At 29.1% G+C, this 17,771-nt stretch overlaps 2 protein-coding genes across 4 annotated transcripts; one reads left to right on the top strand and one right to left on the bottom strand.

Moving 5' to 3' along the window:
• Positions 1-1,388: 1,388 nt before the first annotated feature.
• LOC130904267 (SH3 domain-binding protein 5 homolog) lies at positions 1,389-14,596 on the bottom strand. 3 transcript variants are annotated; one of them, XM_057816935.1, is made up of 5 exons: positions 14,245-14,596; positions 14,026-14,195; positions 12,566-12,743; positions 4,536-4,654; positions 1,389-4,171 (listed from the first exon to the last, which is right to left on the bottom strand). In XM_057816935.1, the coding sequence occupies exons 2-5, from the start codon at positions 14,131-14,133 to the stop codon at positions 3,557-3,559; spliced, it is 1,020 nt and encodes a 339-aa protein (XP_057672918.1). In that variant the 5' UTR covers positions 14,134-14,195; positions 14,245-14,596; the 3' UTR covers positions 1,389-3,556. The 3 variants fall into 3 exon arrangements, with proteins under 3 accessions (XP_057672918.1, XP_057650829.1, XP_057650837.1); XM_057794846.1 differs by having other exon boundaries at positions 14,477-14,568; XM_057794854.1 differs by lacking the exons at positions 12,566-12,743; positions 14,026-14,195; positions 14,245-14,596 and adding an exon at positions 10,866-12,475.
• Positions 14,597-14,603: 7 nt separating this feature from the next.
• On the top strand, positions 14,604-17,062 carry LOC130890659 (uncharacterized). Its single transcript, XM_057794867.1, has 3 exons — positions 14,604-14,931; positions 14,992-15,212; positions 16,110-17,062. The coding sequence occupies exons 2-3, from the start codon at positions 15,065-15,067 to the stop codon at positions 16,526-16,528; spliced, it is 567 nt and encodes a 188-aa protein (XP_057650850.1). The 5' UTR covers positions 14,604-14,931; positions 14,992-15,064; the 3' UTR covers positions 16,529-17,062.
• The last annotated feature ends 709 nt before the right edge of the window (positions 17,063-17,771 follow it).

The following is a 17,771-nucleotide window of genomic DNA, read 5'->3' as shown; positions in this document are numbered from 1 at the left end:
GTATACATAGCTCACCATGTACTAGATTATAAAAAAACAAGTACTCAAATATTTGAATTAAACCAATGCATCATAATGTTGCCTATTAACTTTTTCACAATACCTTAAACGTAATGGAAAGTCATTTTAAATATTTTTATTGACTGGACGAAATTAATCTAAACCCATTTCTTGTCCGTGCTTTTAGCTCCTCAACATTTTCCGTTCCAGTCTTAAAAACTTTGCTTTTAAAGTAACTCCATCAATATTTCCCTGCCCATCTGATGGAAATACAAGATCAGTATACGAACACGTCTGGTGAGAGGGAAATAAATTAACCAATTATGGTACTACTGCTTGTGAGAAGACCGTACTCCATTGAGTTTCATCAAAAATATTGATCCGATAATGTGATTCTACAATCATTCAATTTTTCTTGGTGTTGAGTATGGCCTTTCCTCAAATAGCTTTTATTTTCATTCGCTTTATATCGGACTCGACAATCTTGTCGATTTATTGGGATCAATTTTTGGAGGATTATTAGTATGTAATTTTAGTACTCTGCTCTGCTACTGACCACTTGTTAATTCCAACATCATTAAATATCTGCCTGGTAAAAATATTAGATTTTTGAAAAAAATACAATATCAATATTTTCACTAAGGGCAGTTTATTGTTTTTCTAACATGCCCGATTCCCTATGTTTTTATTAATCTGGAAAGTGATTCAATTTTTCGGTCTCAATCCATCTACACCTTAGATAATACACTTACCATTAAAAACACTAATTCACATCTGAATTGAATCCAATTGATGAGCTATTTGAAAAATTTCCAAACTGAGCTGAGAATAGCTAACCTGGAAACTACTCATCCTACTTTTATCAAAGCCACATCACTCATTTCCAACATGATTAGGCCAAAAATATTAATTTGTTTTCTAAAACCCACATCTATAGGAATCCAAGTAGTAAGCATATCGAAGCTTTAGAATCAACCAAAGGGGTGATTAGCTCCTTGAAGTAAATTAAGATCAAGGATTATTTCATCCCAGTGTTACTTGAAAAAATTCATTGAACAGACTAAAATTTAATAAAAAAAGTAATTGCTCTCCATATATCTAATGTTTTATATTATTATATTGAAACTGGATTTAATTTGGTTGTGATCTTTGGAAATAAAAAAAATAAATATCCTATGAAAATTGTTGTTGCCTAAAATTACAAAAACTTTCAATGCAACCCCTTTTTGACTACCGCGAAACAAAATTAGAAGCCGACTATGAAAGAAAAACTAGGTGCATATACTCATTTTTGTCTCTAAAAGTAATTTCACTTTCAATCTCTTGTAGTAAAACATTTTTCTTTAATTCTGTGAATTCTTTTAACAAATGGAATAAAATAAAACAGCTACAAATAATTATAAATTTAATAATGTTCGTATGCAATGCAGTTTCTTAGTGCACATAAAATTCTTACAATATTTGTACTAACAAAAACGCTAAATTAACAGATCAATTGAATGACTATAAAATATAAATTGTAAAATCGATATAATTATTTTTCCAAACTTTCTTATTTAAATACCATGAATTAAAAACTTTCTGGATATACACCTTTAATGGGGATTTAGTCAACATATTATGTTGTGAATCCCACAAATAAACAATGTGATGAAAATATTTCAAGTTTCAAATCAGTTTGTTATTTATATAAAATAATAAACTGGACAATGTGATTAAATATCTATCGAGACCATTTTCGAAAGAACCTTTCCCAGCTATCGAAATTCACAAACTCGAGAATAGAAGATCTTGTTTGTCATTTGTTTCGGGGAAATGTTCAATTTGACTTTTGCATTACGCCGACCGTGTTAAGCTTCTAGATAAGAATTTAATTCTTCATTAGTAATAATTTTTTCTCTCCAGTCGTTTTTATTTCGTTTGTATGTCCATAATCGAGTAGTACGTATGTCAAGTTTTTCTATCTGTCTTTCTTGTAACGTACAGTGGTTTTTGATATGGTCTTCAGTTTTTGCAGTGCATTTTAGTTCAAATCTACTGTAATAAAAGTTATTTGTCCGAGTCCTATAGTCTCCAATGTCAATACCACATGTATTTTCCTTACTGCCTTGGAGATTGTAAAAGTATTTCGTCCTGTGTCAGTTTTATCTCATTTGTTGTGCCGTGTCATTATTTGCAGTATTTTTTATCTACTTTAGTCATTGCGTGTGTGTCATTGTAGGATCTGGTTGAGGGATTGTTAATTTATCAACGGCAGTCATAACTGCATCGTTTCAGCTTGTGGATGTCAAATGTAATATTGTATTGTGAAATTGACTCGAAAGTTTTTTACTTGTATTGTAGTTTTGTCTTTGTTTATATTATTTATCTTTGTTAGGTGACCCCTCTTGAGAAAACGTTGAACTTATGTGTTAGTGTATTTTTGTCAGTGTCATGAATGCGATCACCTCTACTCTGTAGTGTTTACTTTATAAAAGTGTAGATGTACATGTCTTGTGAGTAGATTTGGTAAGAATTCCATGTCATAGAATTGAATTTACAATATAGACAGCAGGATTAAATTCCAGTTCCAAAACATCTATTAAATTAATATACATGAATGGTGTGTATCTAGAGAGTCTTTAATCTGTATATAACCAATGAAATTTTGAAGTAGTTCAAAATATTAGTGTAACTATGGGAGGTTTCTGGATCTCGCATTCTAATCATACTTCTGGTTGCTAATTAATTGAAATTAAATACTATTTAGTAGAATGAAATTTGTTTATTAGAGGAAAAATAATTTTTACACATTTTTCACAACCTGACTTCAAAGTGTTAGACACTGAGAATTTAAATTAACCGCTAATTAATTGCACATTTTTCTATGTGTTATATGGTACGTATATTTTTTGCAATATCTATTTATGTAAATATTTTTGGTTACAAATCCAAAACTTTTTTATGGTATTATGATGTAGCATTTACTGCCGATATAAATCATTGCACTAATATAACAAGTTTAATTAGCTGCTTCTAGGGGCTCAAAATATAATAAGTCCACGATATATGACTGACCATCGTTATCATTTTTATATAAAATGGAAAAACAGCTCTCAACAAATAACTAGTAGTAGAATACAAGTAACTTGCTTGAGCAGCATACGAAAAACGGCTTCAAACATTCATTACAATTCATTTAAATAGGAAAAAATATTTAGTGTAATGAGTAACCAAGAATAATTATCGCATTTTCTTACTGACATGTGTGCGAAAATAGAATTAAATCAGGTTTATTAGTATGCGGCTTATTTAGTTAAATTAGTTTTCTCCAAGTTGATTTTTTAATAAAAAATATTGTTTCACGTTTATATGACTACACTTGTACATACACAAATTAAAGCATGACATTTGTGGTTTCCACGACTAAATATATTTAAATGGCAAGTTTTAGGTGTATGTGATGATATATTTTAATATATGATTTGAAGATGTTGGAAATATTCAAGCTATAAGGAAAATAATCACCAAATCTTAGAAAACTGAAGAAAAAAAATCTTGAATACTTGATGAAATACTATTTTTCTAGTTTTCCTAAGTGGAATTCTGAAACAAAAACAGTTTGACTTGTTCCTTCGATGGATCTTTTATTTAATTCTAATTTTTTTATTGTACTACCCACATCATCAATATTATCTACGCTTCCACAATCATATTTCTCACTTACAGTTGAACTAACAACGGCACTATTGTAATCGTCGTATTTATCAAGTTCGGTTATAATATCTGGCAGTGACTGATATTGTTTTGTGAGCGAAACTTCTTCGAAATTAGACGTTAGTTCGGCGCCTACACCTGGCTCTCGAGGTCCACGCAAAATATCATTTTCGTGCTTTTTCCCTTGTCTTTTCATATGGATTTCATTTGATATTTGCTCTAGATTCTTCAAAGTTTGCGAATAAGATTGTTTTGAATTTAGTATTTCTTGTTTTAAAGCTCCTATTCGATTCTTTTGAGTATTTAATTGATCCTGGCAAACCACTTTTTCGTCAAAATAAGGCCGTGCTTTCAAGATTGCTTTATGAAATTTTTCATCTTCTAATTTTAGTTTTTCTTCAATTTCTTTAAAAGCTGCTGCTTTTCGTTGATGATCACGTCCACATTCTGCCTTGTTCGTTTCTGCTTCCATAACCTAAAATTTTCCAATAATGAAATATAAATATTAAAGTTCTTAATTTATATATTTACACCATAAATGACTACTTGCTTCAAATGTCCAATACTATGGATGAAAATTTGTTAATATTTTTGTTTTAGGTAACTCCATACAAAAAAATCCAAAATTGCTAAATTATTCATTTTATCTTTGTCTTATTTTGTACATTTTTAGACATATGATATAATAGAAGAATTATAGATATTCGCTTTAAATATAAATTTAAGTTGTATATCCGCACATGGTTCAAAAATATTCAAAATATTTGATTGAAAATTTATGTAAAATTAATCTAATAGAAATTAATAGAATTCCAATAATTTATATATATAAAAAATACCTTCATAGTGGCATTATTGAGCATTTCTTGCCAAGCATTGTCAAACTGCCATTCATGTTGATTGGTTAAAAATTGTCTTTCTGCCAAAGCAACAGTTTCTTTCGCTGCAGCGTGAATACCTTAAAATAAGACAATGTCAAATATAAAAAATCAATATGCTATGTATATCACAACTTTTTTATATACAATATTGCTTCATTAAATTACCAGTTATTTGTACTTGAGCAGTAGTCATTTACCAATTTTCAATGAAATAGTATAATATAGCTTAGTTGTGCTTAAACCTCTAGCAAAAATCTTTGATTTCAATATAAATTTAGCGTTTGTTTTGAATCAGTGCCGGATTAAGCCAGAGGCTTGGGGGGGCTATAGCCCCGGGCCACATCATTTGGAAATCATTCTGTATTTTTTGATGTGTTGATACCACAAATCTAACGTATTGATATTATTTTGTGAATTTTTCCGGGTTTCCGAATTCCTTAGGGGGCCCCGTCATTACAAATCTTAATCCGGCCCTGTTTTGAATTAAAAGTTTATAGAGATTGCAAAATATAAAAAATTACAAAATTGGTGACAGAAGAAGAAATGTTTGAGAAATCAACTAACTTACGACTAAAATAATAGGATAAAAAATTGAAATGCATAAATAAGACAGAAATACTCCGAAACTTTTCAATGTATGTAATAATGGTAATTATGGCCCGTCATAAATTACTATTTACAGTTGTGATACTCGCGCAATTAGGTGGTTCAAAACTTATTAATTAAATATTGCTCATGAATTACACAAAGTTTTTTAGTTTACTTATGAATTAAAATAATTACTGGATTGTTACTTTTTATATTGTATAGGTATAATAGTATATTATTCAATGAGCGAGTAATGACGGTTATTACTCATGAGGATTGTTGTCTGAATAAATAATAGTATTGTATAAAGAATAGGATAGTAGAACAATGACAATGTTAAAACCATTTGAGGCAATTTTGCACGCCATCTAGTTACTTTTACGCTCGTTCTTCATAAAAATGACGCGCAGCTTAGTGCCATCTGAAATAAACAGTACTATTTTCAACAACTAAATCTTTTTGGAAAGATCCTAACTAAATGTGAAGTTTTCTTTATCTTCGAAATTCGAACCGACAGTACATTGTTGCCGATTTTACTTTTTGCTTAGACTTTCAGTTAAATTGTAAACAGACGGATTTCAATATAAATAGAGTAGGATGAGTTAAAATTTTGTATTTTCAATACAATGTGAAGTTATGAAGTGCATTATGAATGAATTGAAATAAATGAATGTATAAATAAATAAATAAATAAATGATTTTTGCTCTAAGGTAATTACATCCTTCATATTAGATAACTAAATAAAAGACTCAAAGTTTTAGTAAATGAATTTATTAGAAAATATCGAACAGAAATATTAAATAAAGTAACAATAATAACTACACTTTTTATGAAAATGTTGATATAAAATTATAATAATTATAGACTGAGCGTTTGACAAAATTATCAGAAACTACAAGTAGTAAGGTCCTGTATACATTCTTTGTGCATTTTACAGCTACAACATTGTTAGTGGGAAATTCGAATGGCCAACAAATTGAGTAAATTTATTGTAAATTTAAAACTTTTTCAAGTTGTTTGTTAAAAAGTATGATAGTGTTGCTTCGGAACGTTATTCACATTTTTGTTTTTGTTTTCTGGAAATTGAAATTATTGTCTTATAACCAGTACTCGACACATTTGGACTATGTGTTGTCAAGAAAATATATCTCCGTTAAGAAGACTGTAAAACTCCAAAAATGTAGTACATGTAGAATCCACTCACAAATTGGGTCACATTTACTATTTAAACACCTACTATAAATAAAAACATTGTTTTTAATGGTTATTCATTATTCTTTTTGTTGTTGAATATTGGAAATCAGACCACAATCCACACAAATATTTCAATATTCACCTTTTGTCGAAAATATAATCTACTATAAATGTACCTTGAAAAATGTACGACAATTTTTTGCATCAGTCTTAAACCATCTTATATAATATTGTTGTTCTAGTTTTCGAATTTTTTCATTAATGTCAGCTAGGGTCCAACAATTTTATAAAACATTATTCCTCATAACGGTAGCTGGATCAACGCTACCGAAACGTTGACATAAAAAAGATTGTGTATTGATTTACCAAAACAAAACAGAAAGAATATACCATTAATATACAATAAGAAACATACAATATATATTGGTTGTTCAGTTATTCTGAATTATTGATAATTTATCATTTTTTTTTTAGTTTGTCTAGTTTTTAATAAACTTTTACAATATTTGAGAATCTGTGTTCGCAATAATAAATTGGAAATGTATTGCCTATGAATACAACAGATTGCATTTGGTGCATACCACTCAGGAAGAATTTTTTCTATTTTTCCAACAATTTTCTTTTTCAAATTTAATATTATTTTATTATCTGAAATTTTCCCTATATTTTTGTCGAAGCTATTAAGTACTATCATGGTGAAATTTTTCAATAATGTTGGAGTTTTCAATGCACACGTATCATTTAAATAATAATTCTTATAGAATATAACGAGCTCTTGTCCACTTTTTATGTCATCAGAAGCTTTTAAACTGACATTACAGTCTCTGCAATTGAGGCGATCTAAACATTTTTTAATTAAATAACCCCCAAAATATACTACAGGAAGAAATGCTTTCACTGTTGGGTTTCTGTTATACCCTCCTCTTTAACGATAAACAGAAAATTTTCAAGTGGATCTTTAATTAGTCTGCCTGTGAATAAAAAATTGAAACCTTCATTTTTTTGATCACTTGCAAATTGTTTAACGGAGTTAATGGGGAGAAGAAAAACATCAAAGCTATCAAGTGTGGTCAAATTTTTTTTCAACTTTGTATAGATTTTCTTCTGGATTCGTATCGCTCAGAATACGATTACAGGGTTTTGTTGAATGTAAACATGTACTATTCAGGGCATCAAATAAATTGTTCATGGTTAGAACAAAGTTAGCCGTGTTTTTAGCTGTACTTGAAATAAGTTTACCAGTTTCCAAAAAAGTCATTATGGCAGAATAAACACTATGACTACACAATTGGGCAGCTAATTTAACTTTAATTTTTTCGAAAGAATTCGGATTGATGTGCTTATCAGTCAGTTTCAAAAAGGCCTTTTCTGTTTTGCTCCTTTTATCAAGATCATAAACTTTTCGAATGTCAGAAAAACATATGAACTGCCCATTAAGTATGAAACTATTGTTCAAAAAATTGTTTCTAACGCATTTCAACAGATGGGAAGCATCAAAAAAAGCATAATATTTCTTCTCATTATGAAAAAAATAAGGTTGGTTTTTGTTAACCCCCAAATGCTTTATGAGTTTCTGATTGGTAGTTTATAAATCACATACTATGCCTATAGAGTATAGTTTTGTCTCACTAAGTTTTTCCAATGCTTTGGTAATTATACACCATAAAGAAGCATATGACACCCAACCATTCGATACAAAGTAGGCAATAGGAATTTTCCAGTTGCTATAGATTCCTCTGATCATGGCAACTAGAGCTTCACTGGCAGGGAAAGGCTTTCTTCCAAACTCGCCCAGATCTTCGAAACCCTCAATTAAACCTGTTTTCATGTGGTACTCAAGATTCCTCTTAATAGACATTTCGTCGAAAATCAGAATACATTTCTTCTCGTAAGGTAGCATCGTATCCGCCTTTTTTTATTGAATCCAGGTTTGCAACGAAAATTGACAGCCCATGATTTCATTGTTGATATTGCTGGCAAAATAAATCCTTTTTGTCGCAAATATCTGTATATCTTAGGTCCTTTATAAAATAATGACAGGGCAGTTTTCTTTTCAGATAGTCTTTTTTTGTAGCTCTCAATTGAGTATTCAGATTATTGATTTTTTTCCTAGCATTGGTTAGTTCCTTTCTCAACCGTTCATTTTCTTCTTGCAATGACTGCTTCCTACCTCCAATTCCCATAGAACAAGATGGAAGATTCTGTAACTCTTTGTTTGTTCATCCAAATTTTCCCTATCAGATTCACTTTCTGAACCTTCATCATTTTTGTAGCGGAATGGTAAAGCAGTAGTAGGCAATCTATTAGATTGACTAATATTTTCACTGAAATCTTTGCTGCAGATCAGCTTATTTCTTAATGATTTCTGGTTTAGGTTTGCCAAAACAGCATTAACTGAAATAAGGAACATCAATGTTAACATACATATTTATTGTAATCGTTATGGTAGTGTAGTATTTTTTTTATGTTCAAAAACTTGAATTTATTTCATTTCAATAACGGGCATAAATGGAATAACGACTAGTAGTACCCTTATTTGGAATTTCCCTAATTGTATCTTATAATATCGTCGGAACGACAGAATTTTCCCGAATTATGTTAAGATAACTCCATACCTGTGTATCATTCTCAAAAACAACTACACAACATTGAAATTTCTTGGTATGCTTACAACAATGGTAAAAACACTCTCATACTTATCTTTAATATTTATATAACGGCCTCATCCTTACCGATAAGTGTACCAACTAACCCAAGACCGGTCTAATCGAAAATATTATTTATTGTATTATCTATTCATACTTTTTGGATTGACCACAAAATATGGAAATGTTAAAATTGAGCTCATTGTTGAGTTAAATATATTTATATTTCTATTGGTACTTATTTAACAAAATGATTTTATTCACAAATCTGTTATAGGTAAATCAAGCATGAGTCATATATTTTTAAAATTATAACCTATTAAATAAAGTGCAATAAAAAAAATATATACCATTGAAAAATATATCCAAGGCGTCATATTTAATATAGTTATAACGTTACAAAAAAGACACCAACTATTCCAGTTGAAAATATAAATTGCTCTTCTCCAGGATTTTTTATAAGTAACATTTTTTAAAGATAATTAATTTGTTCTATAGTTCTAAATAGACTGTTTGTTTTATCACTGTAGGAAGTTATGCATAGGTGAATCCTAAAATAAATAACTAACATCAATATTTGTTGGGATGATAAATTCATTCATAATGTGCGACTGGAAAAATGTACTTGAGGAGCTTGTTGCTACCTTCAACTTTCAGAAATTATATTTTACAATGAGACCATAAATGCTTACAAAACCATCTGTTTGTTTAATGGTATAATAAAAGCAGGAAAAAGGTTTACTTATCTGAACCAAGTATGTATGGTCATAAAAGCGGGTACTTTCTAGCAAATAAAGTTATCTCTTGTTAAATGTGTTTTTTGCAATATATATAATAAAATTGAAACTCAAATTCGTTTTTATTGAAAGTATTCAACAATCTTTATTATAGCATTAATATAGCATTACTATATTCTTACTCTTAATAGATACGAGGACAAAAATGGTGATTATATTATGGAAGGAAATTGCATTAGTTAAAAAAGTTCTTTTTTATATCGAAAACACCAGGTAATGTTTAAAGTAAAGCTCTCAGTACATTTTTTGACAAAATCAAATCGAGTATCTATGACAGAAATTTAAGAATAATCATTAGTGATGTTAATTAATCGAGATGAAAGTGTGCTGTATCACTTAAATTTGTATTCAAATAAAACTAGTATTTGATATTATTTCATTCAAACATTCTATGCTGGATAAAACAAAAGCATAATTTTCATGTATAATTTGAGAATGTAGGAAATTATAATTTTTTCCCTAATTGTTACTATTTTGTCAATCTGTTATGGCATAGAATATAGTATTATAACCATATTATAATATGTGATAAATGAAACAGTCTATATACATTTGAACAGGTGAAATTTATGCCTCATTGACGGGACAATTTCCAAATATAAACACACAGACACACTACCTTATTATTATGTGCTTAGTTCATAATCGAAAAAATACTATTTCAATTTTTGTGAAATATTAGTTCAGTCCTTTGTATTCGGTTAGTTGTGTTTATGTATAAGTTTTGAAATATTTTCAAGAATGTGTTATTCTATTCTGTTTGTCTTTACTATAAAGGTGACGTCTAAGTTTAAATTTAGGTATGATTCAAATACTTTTGATAAGTTTATAAGATTGAATCGATTTGGGATTTGTAGTAAATCATTGTACTCGTATAATATGCAATGCGACCATAATACAAACAAACTCATTATCAAAAAAAACTATTGGATGAATTATCTTTTATTTGACGATAATTAAATACCTACTTATGTTTAGTATTGAGCATTTGTAAACAGTCATTTATTCACATTCACTATTTTTTATTCCTTTATGAAAAATAATTGTCTTAAGAATAACTCACCCGAGTATATGATCCATTTTTGACATCTGGTAGGGACATTCACAGAAAATCGGTACATTTTAATTGTAGGATCTGATCTCTTACTTAGTCCACACTTGAAATAAACACACTTATTTCCAGCCATTTCTAAAAAATTGAAAAGAAGAAGTGATTATTTGTTATATAAATACATTTTAGTAAGTAGTTCGCTAAATATACAGTTTTTTTTCCGAAATTGTAAGCTGTAGCATTTATACATCTAGCGCCTCTTATAATTTGAATATATTAACTAAGAGGATAGTGATATATATATATTAATTGTAATAATATCCACTTACCTTAAAATTGAAAAATAATCCAAGTTCAAAGATTTTCAAATAAAAAAATAATCCAAATGCACAACCAACGAAACTCAACAATAACAAAATGAACACAATACAATAATGAACTCTAATTGCAACTTTGCTATAGGCTCCCAAAATAAGAAACTTTACAACACAGCTTAAGGGTTGAATATAATATTTTAAATAATTTTGGCGCCATCTGTTATTGGGGTAACTCGGCAACCAAAGCTAAGAAAACACGTAATTCAAACTACGACGCACAGTAAGAAAAGACGTGATGTGGATTCCAACTCTCCACTCCCATCTATTGGTGGCGTCCACCTCGTCAAATGATATCTTCATAAGGTTAACCTACTATCCTATTCTTTATACAATGGTTATAGCCATAACTCGCATATAGAATACTAGATTTATCAGGAAAAAAACACTGTTGTTTTTGTAATATTGTTAACACTTCTTAATTGCTTCCATACCTTCTTCGTTCTAGTTTAGTCATCATAAACTGCGGTTGATTTCCATCCTCCTAGTTTTTTTTCATTGTTGAGATGTCACCATCTCCGCTCACAAAAATTATTGCCCATAATCGAAAAAATTAATGACCCTTAAGTTCAGGACTTTTCATCTACTTACACCAAAATAATGCATTAAGATTTAATTTTTTGACGTTACGATTAAACAATATGATTCCATTGAAATGTCAACATTATTCAATTGCCAAGATGAGCTGTCATTACTTGTCAATATTCTCTTAAAAATCTATTGATTATGTGATAGTTGTAAATAAACATTATTTTATTGTTTATAGATCATGCGCTTTTTTATAATAAACTAATTTTCCTTTGAGTTAAGAGTAAAATAAAAGTATGCACACAGTTTACTGGGAGTACATATCTTTCAGAACAAAAGCTTGTCATTTTTTACTAAGAAAATTCTATAATTTCATTACGCCCATTTTTCTTCTTAATAATAATATTTAACATTTAGCATTGCAAAAAAATTTTAAAAGTAATCAAAAATCAAAACTGTTTATATATGAAAGGCCTGTCGAATCATTTACGTTTAGGGTAAATAATTTATTAGATGAACATAAAACAAATAACAAAGCAGAGACTAGTTTGTAGTAGTTATTGAAAAGACCTATATTAAGAAAAAAAACTCTTGTGGAATAACTACAATATTGACCATCCAATCTTATTGGGAAAAAATGTTACGGAATCGAATAGTCTAATTTTGGTCTTGAGTTATATGCTATTCACCAAAAAGTGACCTTTACTAATATCTGTAAATTGAGTGTCTAAGTAAAAAATATTTGAGCTTTAGGAAAATATTTTAGCCAGTTTGTCAAAAATTTTATATAAAAAATAAATAATTTCATACCATGAGCTTTCTTGTACAATGCCGCTGCTTCCTGACATTCTTGTTGAGCTTTTTTTGCAACCTCCAATAGTTCATAATATGTTCTAGATTTTTCTATAGAGCTACCAATTTTTTTAGATAATAATTTGAGCCGTCTGGTACAGTCATTTAGTAGCATACGAAATGTCTTGTTTTCCTCCTATAATTATTAATAGATGTTGAAAATAATAATTTAAAACGGTAAAATAAGTCACAACACACATTATGTATCGAGAGAGGTATTCTTTATGTAAACAGTTGCTCTATGCATCTTTGGAAACAAAATTTTCATACACTAAGTGTTTAATTTCATCGATGCTGATACATCTCTGCCTTCAGTTTTATGTTCAAAAAGTGGTAAGAAAAGGCCAGATCAGGGATGCATTATGGGTGTCAATATCTGTAAAGCCATATTTGTGTACAATAGCCTTGGAAGGCAAAAGCTGTGAGGATTGGAGCATTGTCTTGAAACAAATGCACTCCTCGGCTGATTTTGCCACACTTTTTTCAATAATTTTTTGATGCAACTGCTTCAGTAAGCCAGAGTAATAGGATGCATTCATTCATTGTTGTATTTGATACTATCTTAGTCCCAAAATATTGCCATCACTTTTTAAGGTGCGTTTCTGATGTCGATTGATGTCGAATCATATCAATTCATGTATATTCAGGTGAATTGGCATCTAGTTTTGTCAGATCTTGACGATTTAGGACATTATGCTTCATATAAATATTGCAGGTTTTCCAACATACAAAGTAAGTAGGAATTTCTGTAACCATTGGCGATATTCATACTGAATACTCTGTTTACTCCAACACTCTCAATTACACTGTCTGACGCACGTTTTGATAACCAAGTTATTGTCTTCAGAGACTGAAGGTTATTGAAACGCGCGTCAGACAGTGTTGGTGTAAACAGTGTATTCCGTATAACATACAAAGTGATTTTTGCAATAATTTAGAATAACTCTCCTCTTAAGACAAAAAAAGTGGTTCTAGCATTATAGGGTATCAATTGCATGAACTTTAAAAAAATTAATTCTTGTTAAGATTAATAGTGATTAGTTCATGTAGAATTTAATGGGTAGCTAGTAGTAAATTATAACTGAAACAAACAACTCTTACAAAAATTAAAAATAAATATTTATTAAAGTCCTTGTGAAGTGAATCTGTAATAATTGGGATTGAACATATGTAATGAATTCCTTGTATTGTATGAATGGTTTTAGTATACATAAATAAATATTTAACTAGTTATCAAAGTAACACCTCATTAAAATATTAGTACACAGAAATAGAACCAAATTTATTTTTATATATTAATATCAAATATTCCTTACTACTATAAAAGATTGAATATTCTTGAAATGTTATAAGCAAATATATTTGCAAATACAGTATATGGTGTGACTGTTTTTCAAATTAATTTTTATATTACTTACATCATATTCTATTTCCAATTTATTGATCTCGTCAGTAGTGGTATTCAATTTTTCTAATTCAATCTGTATTCTAGGATCTAATTCTGTTTCTTCATCCGAGTTTTCCATTATTTTTACTATAGGTTAACAAATTTATACATCCTAATATGACCCAAATAAATATGCTGAAACTATTCAATTTTATTGAATTTGTTATTTGTTTTTAAACTTTTAGCTTACACTGCAAGGCCTCCAACGATAATTTAATAAACACTGAGATTCTATTAATACATTGTGACGTATCCTCGCAATTATTAGGTATGGGAACTATCAAACTAATTTTGTAAATATGCTTTCTAATTTGGTATGAATTATATATTTATTTTATCGGTCATAAGGTCTTGAAATGCGAATTATCAATGTAATATATTCACAAATAATTATTCAAAAAGTTCCTTATTTTCATAATTACCTCAAACTTGTACAAAAATAATAATACACTATTTAAATCATTACATTTATAAAAACATGATAAATAAAATTGACATTTGAGTTGACAGATCTTTATTTGTATATAGATAGATCCTAAGGTGTGTTTCAGTTACTAATAGTAATTGCTGGATAAGCTGTATAGATAGAGGCTATCCAAGGTTGCTATCCTTCCACTTCTCTTTTAATGGTCAAATATCTTGTAAGGCACTAGCACGTCATTAAATATTTAAAAAGAAAGTATTTAGATGATTTGGAAAAGATAAATACTTAAGCCTATGCAGTTGTACTTGAATGCGGAAAATTGGGGAGCACTGTTATTTTATTTGAAAAATAACTCACTAAATTTGACAATTAATTGCTTTTATTTTCGTGGTGTCTGGATTAGATTTCAAAGCTTTTCAATGTGTACTTCTCTAAAATGAATTTTAGTTTTATGTACGTATAGTGAGTCCAATTTAGATCTGGACAAACTTCATATTTTATTTATTATTGTAGGTAACTTGATGAATAAAATAACCTCATCCTATCCTTTGGGAATTTTATGGCTTTTGAAGATTTTTGATGTGAAATGTCCACGAACTATTCTACTGCCTTATCGCATATTGTACTAGCTGGTACAAGCATTTATTGTTATATTTGTTCAAAGTCCATTATTAATGCTAGATGTTCCTTTGCATTTATTTTGATAAATTCTCTACTGGGAGTATGGAGATGGGGTAAGTTGGTTTTATACTTAATTCAAATTAGTTTTTTATATACAAGAAAGAATACTTATCCAATAAACTATTGAATTGATAAAGTAAATCTAAAAAAGTGCACTGGAGTATTATTCTCCAGTTTATTATAAAAGAAACCATCCATTTTTAATCTGTTGTACTGCAAATGAACAATTTTCAATATCGGGTGACTTAAATTCATTCTATTAGTTTGGCACATATTTTTAAGTTCATCCACCTTTGGTATCAGAAGTACTTAAAGATTCACATAAAGCACAAAAACAATAGGAAATCTAGTTCAGACTATTCAATTATTTAAAAAATCTCAAATCCCTAAAATAATTAAGCTAATATGTAACTTGTACATGTACATATATTTGGATAGTAATTAATGTAAGTACTATACATCAAATTGAAATATATTTTTCTTACAAAAACCGTGTGCATAGATTATATGTAGTATACATATTTTTAAAATTTGTGAGATTACTTTATTAAAAATTAACCCCACATATTAAATTTTGCTTAAACATGGAATTATAAGAGATACGTGGTAAGTGAGCTGAGATAGTTGGTGTATAACAAAAATTTATCAAGCATGACTCAACCATAATTAGTTTTAACTACTCTGTAGCTTTTTTTAAAAATCTTACAAAATTGTGAAGCTACAGAAGAAAATTCAGAAAACAGACTTGTATTTATTTTATACGCTGCAAACTTTTTATAGATGCTGAGAAGATAAATGGGAACTTTTCTATGTATCGAACATTCTCTCATTCTTAATCTGGGAAATCACAACCTAATAAAATATGATAGATGTATTATAATGGTACATTACCTCTATCTAAAATTGAATGACAGAAAAGGTGGTAAAAAGTAAATTAACTTCTGTTTCAGGGAACCCATCTTATGGCTCCAATACTGATAACATGTACAGGATAACAACACTTATACAAGACTTATTTTCGCTTCCATTTATAGTTTCAACAATTTGGATACAATATGGATACACAAATGAAATAGCTTTAGGCAACATGATCATTCCTCTCGTACCTCTTGTAATATATTTCTCTAGCAAGAATAAAATAAGTTCAGACTTCGCAGATGTGATAACAATTGTTAATTGCGGAGCTTTAAGTTTCCTCTCTTATACATATGAAAATTATTTTGGAATGTCAGCCTCCCTTTCTTACATTGCTAACCATTTTTGGATTAAAAAAAATACCGAAAATTATTTTGATGTACCTACCCAGGTTTTGTTAAATTATGCAACTTGCTTTTTTGCTTATTTTGGATTAAAGGCTATTTTGAATTAAGTATAATATATATCTGTGCTGATTTATGGTTTAAAATATTAACATGGTGAAGCAGTCAGTACTTTTTAAGGTTTTTATTTTTTTCAAATCAACTTTAAAATAAAACATAATTTGGAGTTTGTGAAATGATACAAAACTAATTTGGCTATTCATACTTTGAAATCATGTTAACTTAATTATTATATATTCAGTAAAAAATTAGCTCATACAAATTGACAGCGAACTTTTAAACCAAAATTCGTTTTATATGTTCATATATTTGTAACTAATGAGGTACATAACGATTTATCATATTAACTGCAATTCCTTATAGAAATGTTAAATTTCCTATTATTACTGTTAATTCTTTCTAATATTTGCTGGAGACTGTTGAGTTGAGTATATATTTTTTATTATTTATTCAATGGTAATGTCGGCTTTGTGAGTTTGTGATGTATGCATATCATTGTTCTATGTCTATTTTTATATAAAAATTTTTAATTGTACAATATAACAGAGGTATAATAAAGTTATTATATATATCATTTTATTTGAGCCTCGACTTTTTTTAATTCTCCCCCCTCAATTTCCTTCCTAATAACTAAAACTATTTCCGCATATCCTTTCAGACCCAGTTCGTTTGCAACACTTGTCACTTTTTAAAAAATAATTATTTTCAAGAATACACTTATTAAAAAATTTTTGCAATTTGAATAGTACTTAAATAGATTTCACTACAACAGAGGTTACAATAAAGGTCTTACTATAAAAAGTCGTGTAAAAACATGTGTTCTTTTATTTTATAATATCTTGTCCGTCTTCTGTTTCCTTATGCTTGCATTTCTGCTCCCTCCTTCGGCTCAGACTTTGTCCTCAAAGCCTTCGAAATGTCCTGTAATATTTCTTCTAATACTTGGATCTGGGCTGGTTGCAGCTGGGGTCTAAAAAGGAATTTTGAAATTCTTCTTTTCTTCTTCAATAAAATGACTAAAACAGCGATTAATAAAGAATAGATGCGGCACTGAGCCCTGTAGAAATCTTGGGTAGATTTTCCAACGGCTCTATTGGTTGGGTTTCTGGAATTTTCAATTTTTGTATATTGATTTTATGATCTGGTGTGAGTTTAATGGATACGGCTTCTGGAACGGAAATTTCTTGGTTCTCTTCGTGTAAAGAACATCTTAAATAACAATTGGTTCTTCGGTTAAAAGGACACTGATTGATCGGATTAATTGATTTTGGATTTTAATAGGATAGACTATTA

This window comes from Diorhabda carinulata, chromosome 1 (assembly GCF_026250575.1).
Source record: "Diorhabda carinulata isolate Delta chromosome 1, icDioCari1.1, whole genome shotgun sequence".
Classification (NCBI taxonomy): Eukaryota; Metazoa; Arthropoda; class Insecta; order Coleoptera; family Chrysomelidae; genus Diorhabda; species Diorhabda carinulata.
The sequence above is the reverse complement of the archived record's forward strand: the minus strand, read 5'-3'. Positions and strand labels throughout refer to the sequence as shown.

Coding starts and splice junctions, on each gene's coding strand:
- LOC130904267 (XM_057816935.1), bottom strand. CDS start 14,133: ATGGAAAACTCGGATGAAGAAACAGAATTAGATCCTAGAATACAGATT. Junction 4,655..12,565: donor ATTGTACAAGAAAGCTCATG/GTATGAAATTAT, acceptor TCTTATTTTAAG/GTATTCACGCTGCAGCGAAA. Junction 4,172..4,535: donor TCAATAATGCCACTATGAAG/GTATTTTTTATA, acceptor GGAAAATTTTAG/GTTATGGAAGCAGAAACGAA.
- LOC130890659 (XM_057794867.1), top strand. CDS start 15,065: ATGTCCACGAACTATTCTACTGCCTTATCGCATATTGTACTAGCTGGT. Junction 15,213..16,109: donor ACTGGGAGTATGGAGATGGG/GTAAGTTGGTTT, acceptor CTTCTGTTTCAG/GGAACCCATCTTATGGCTCC.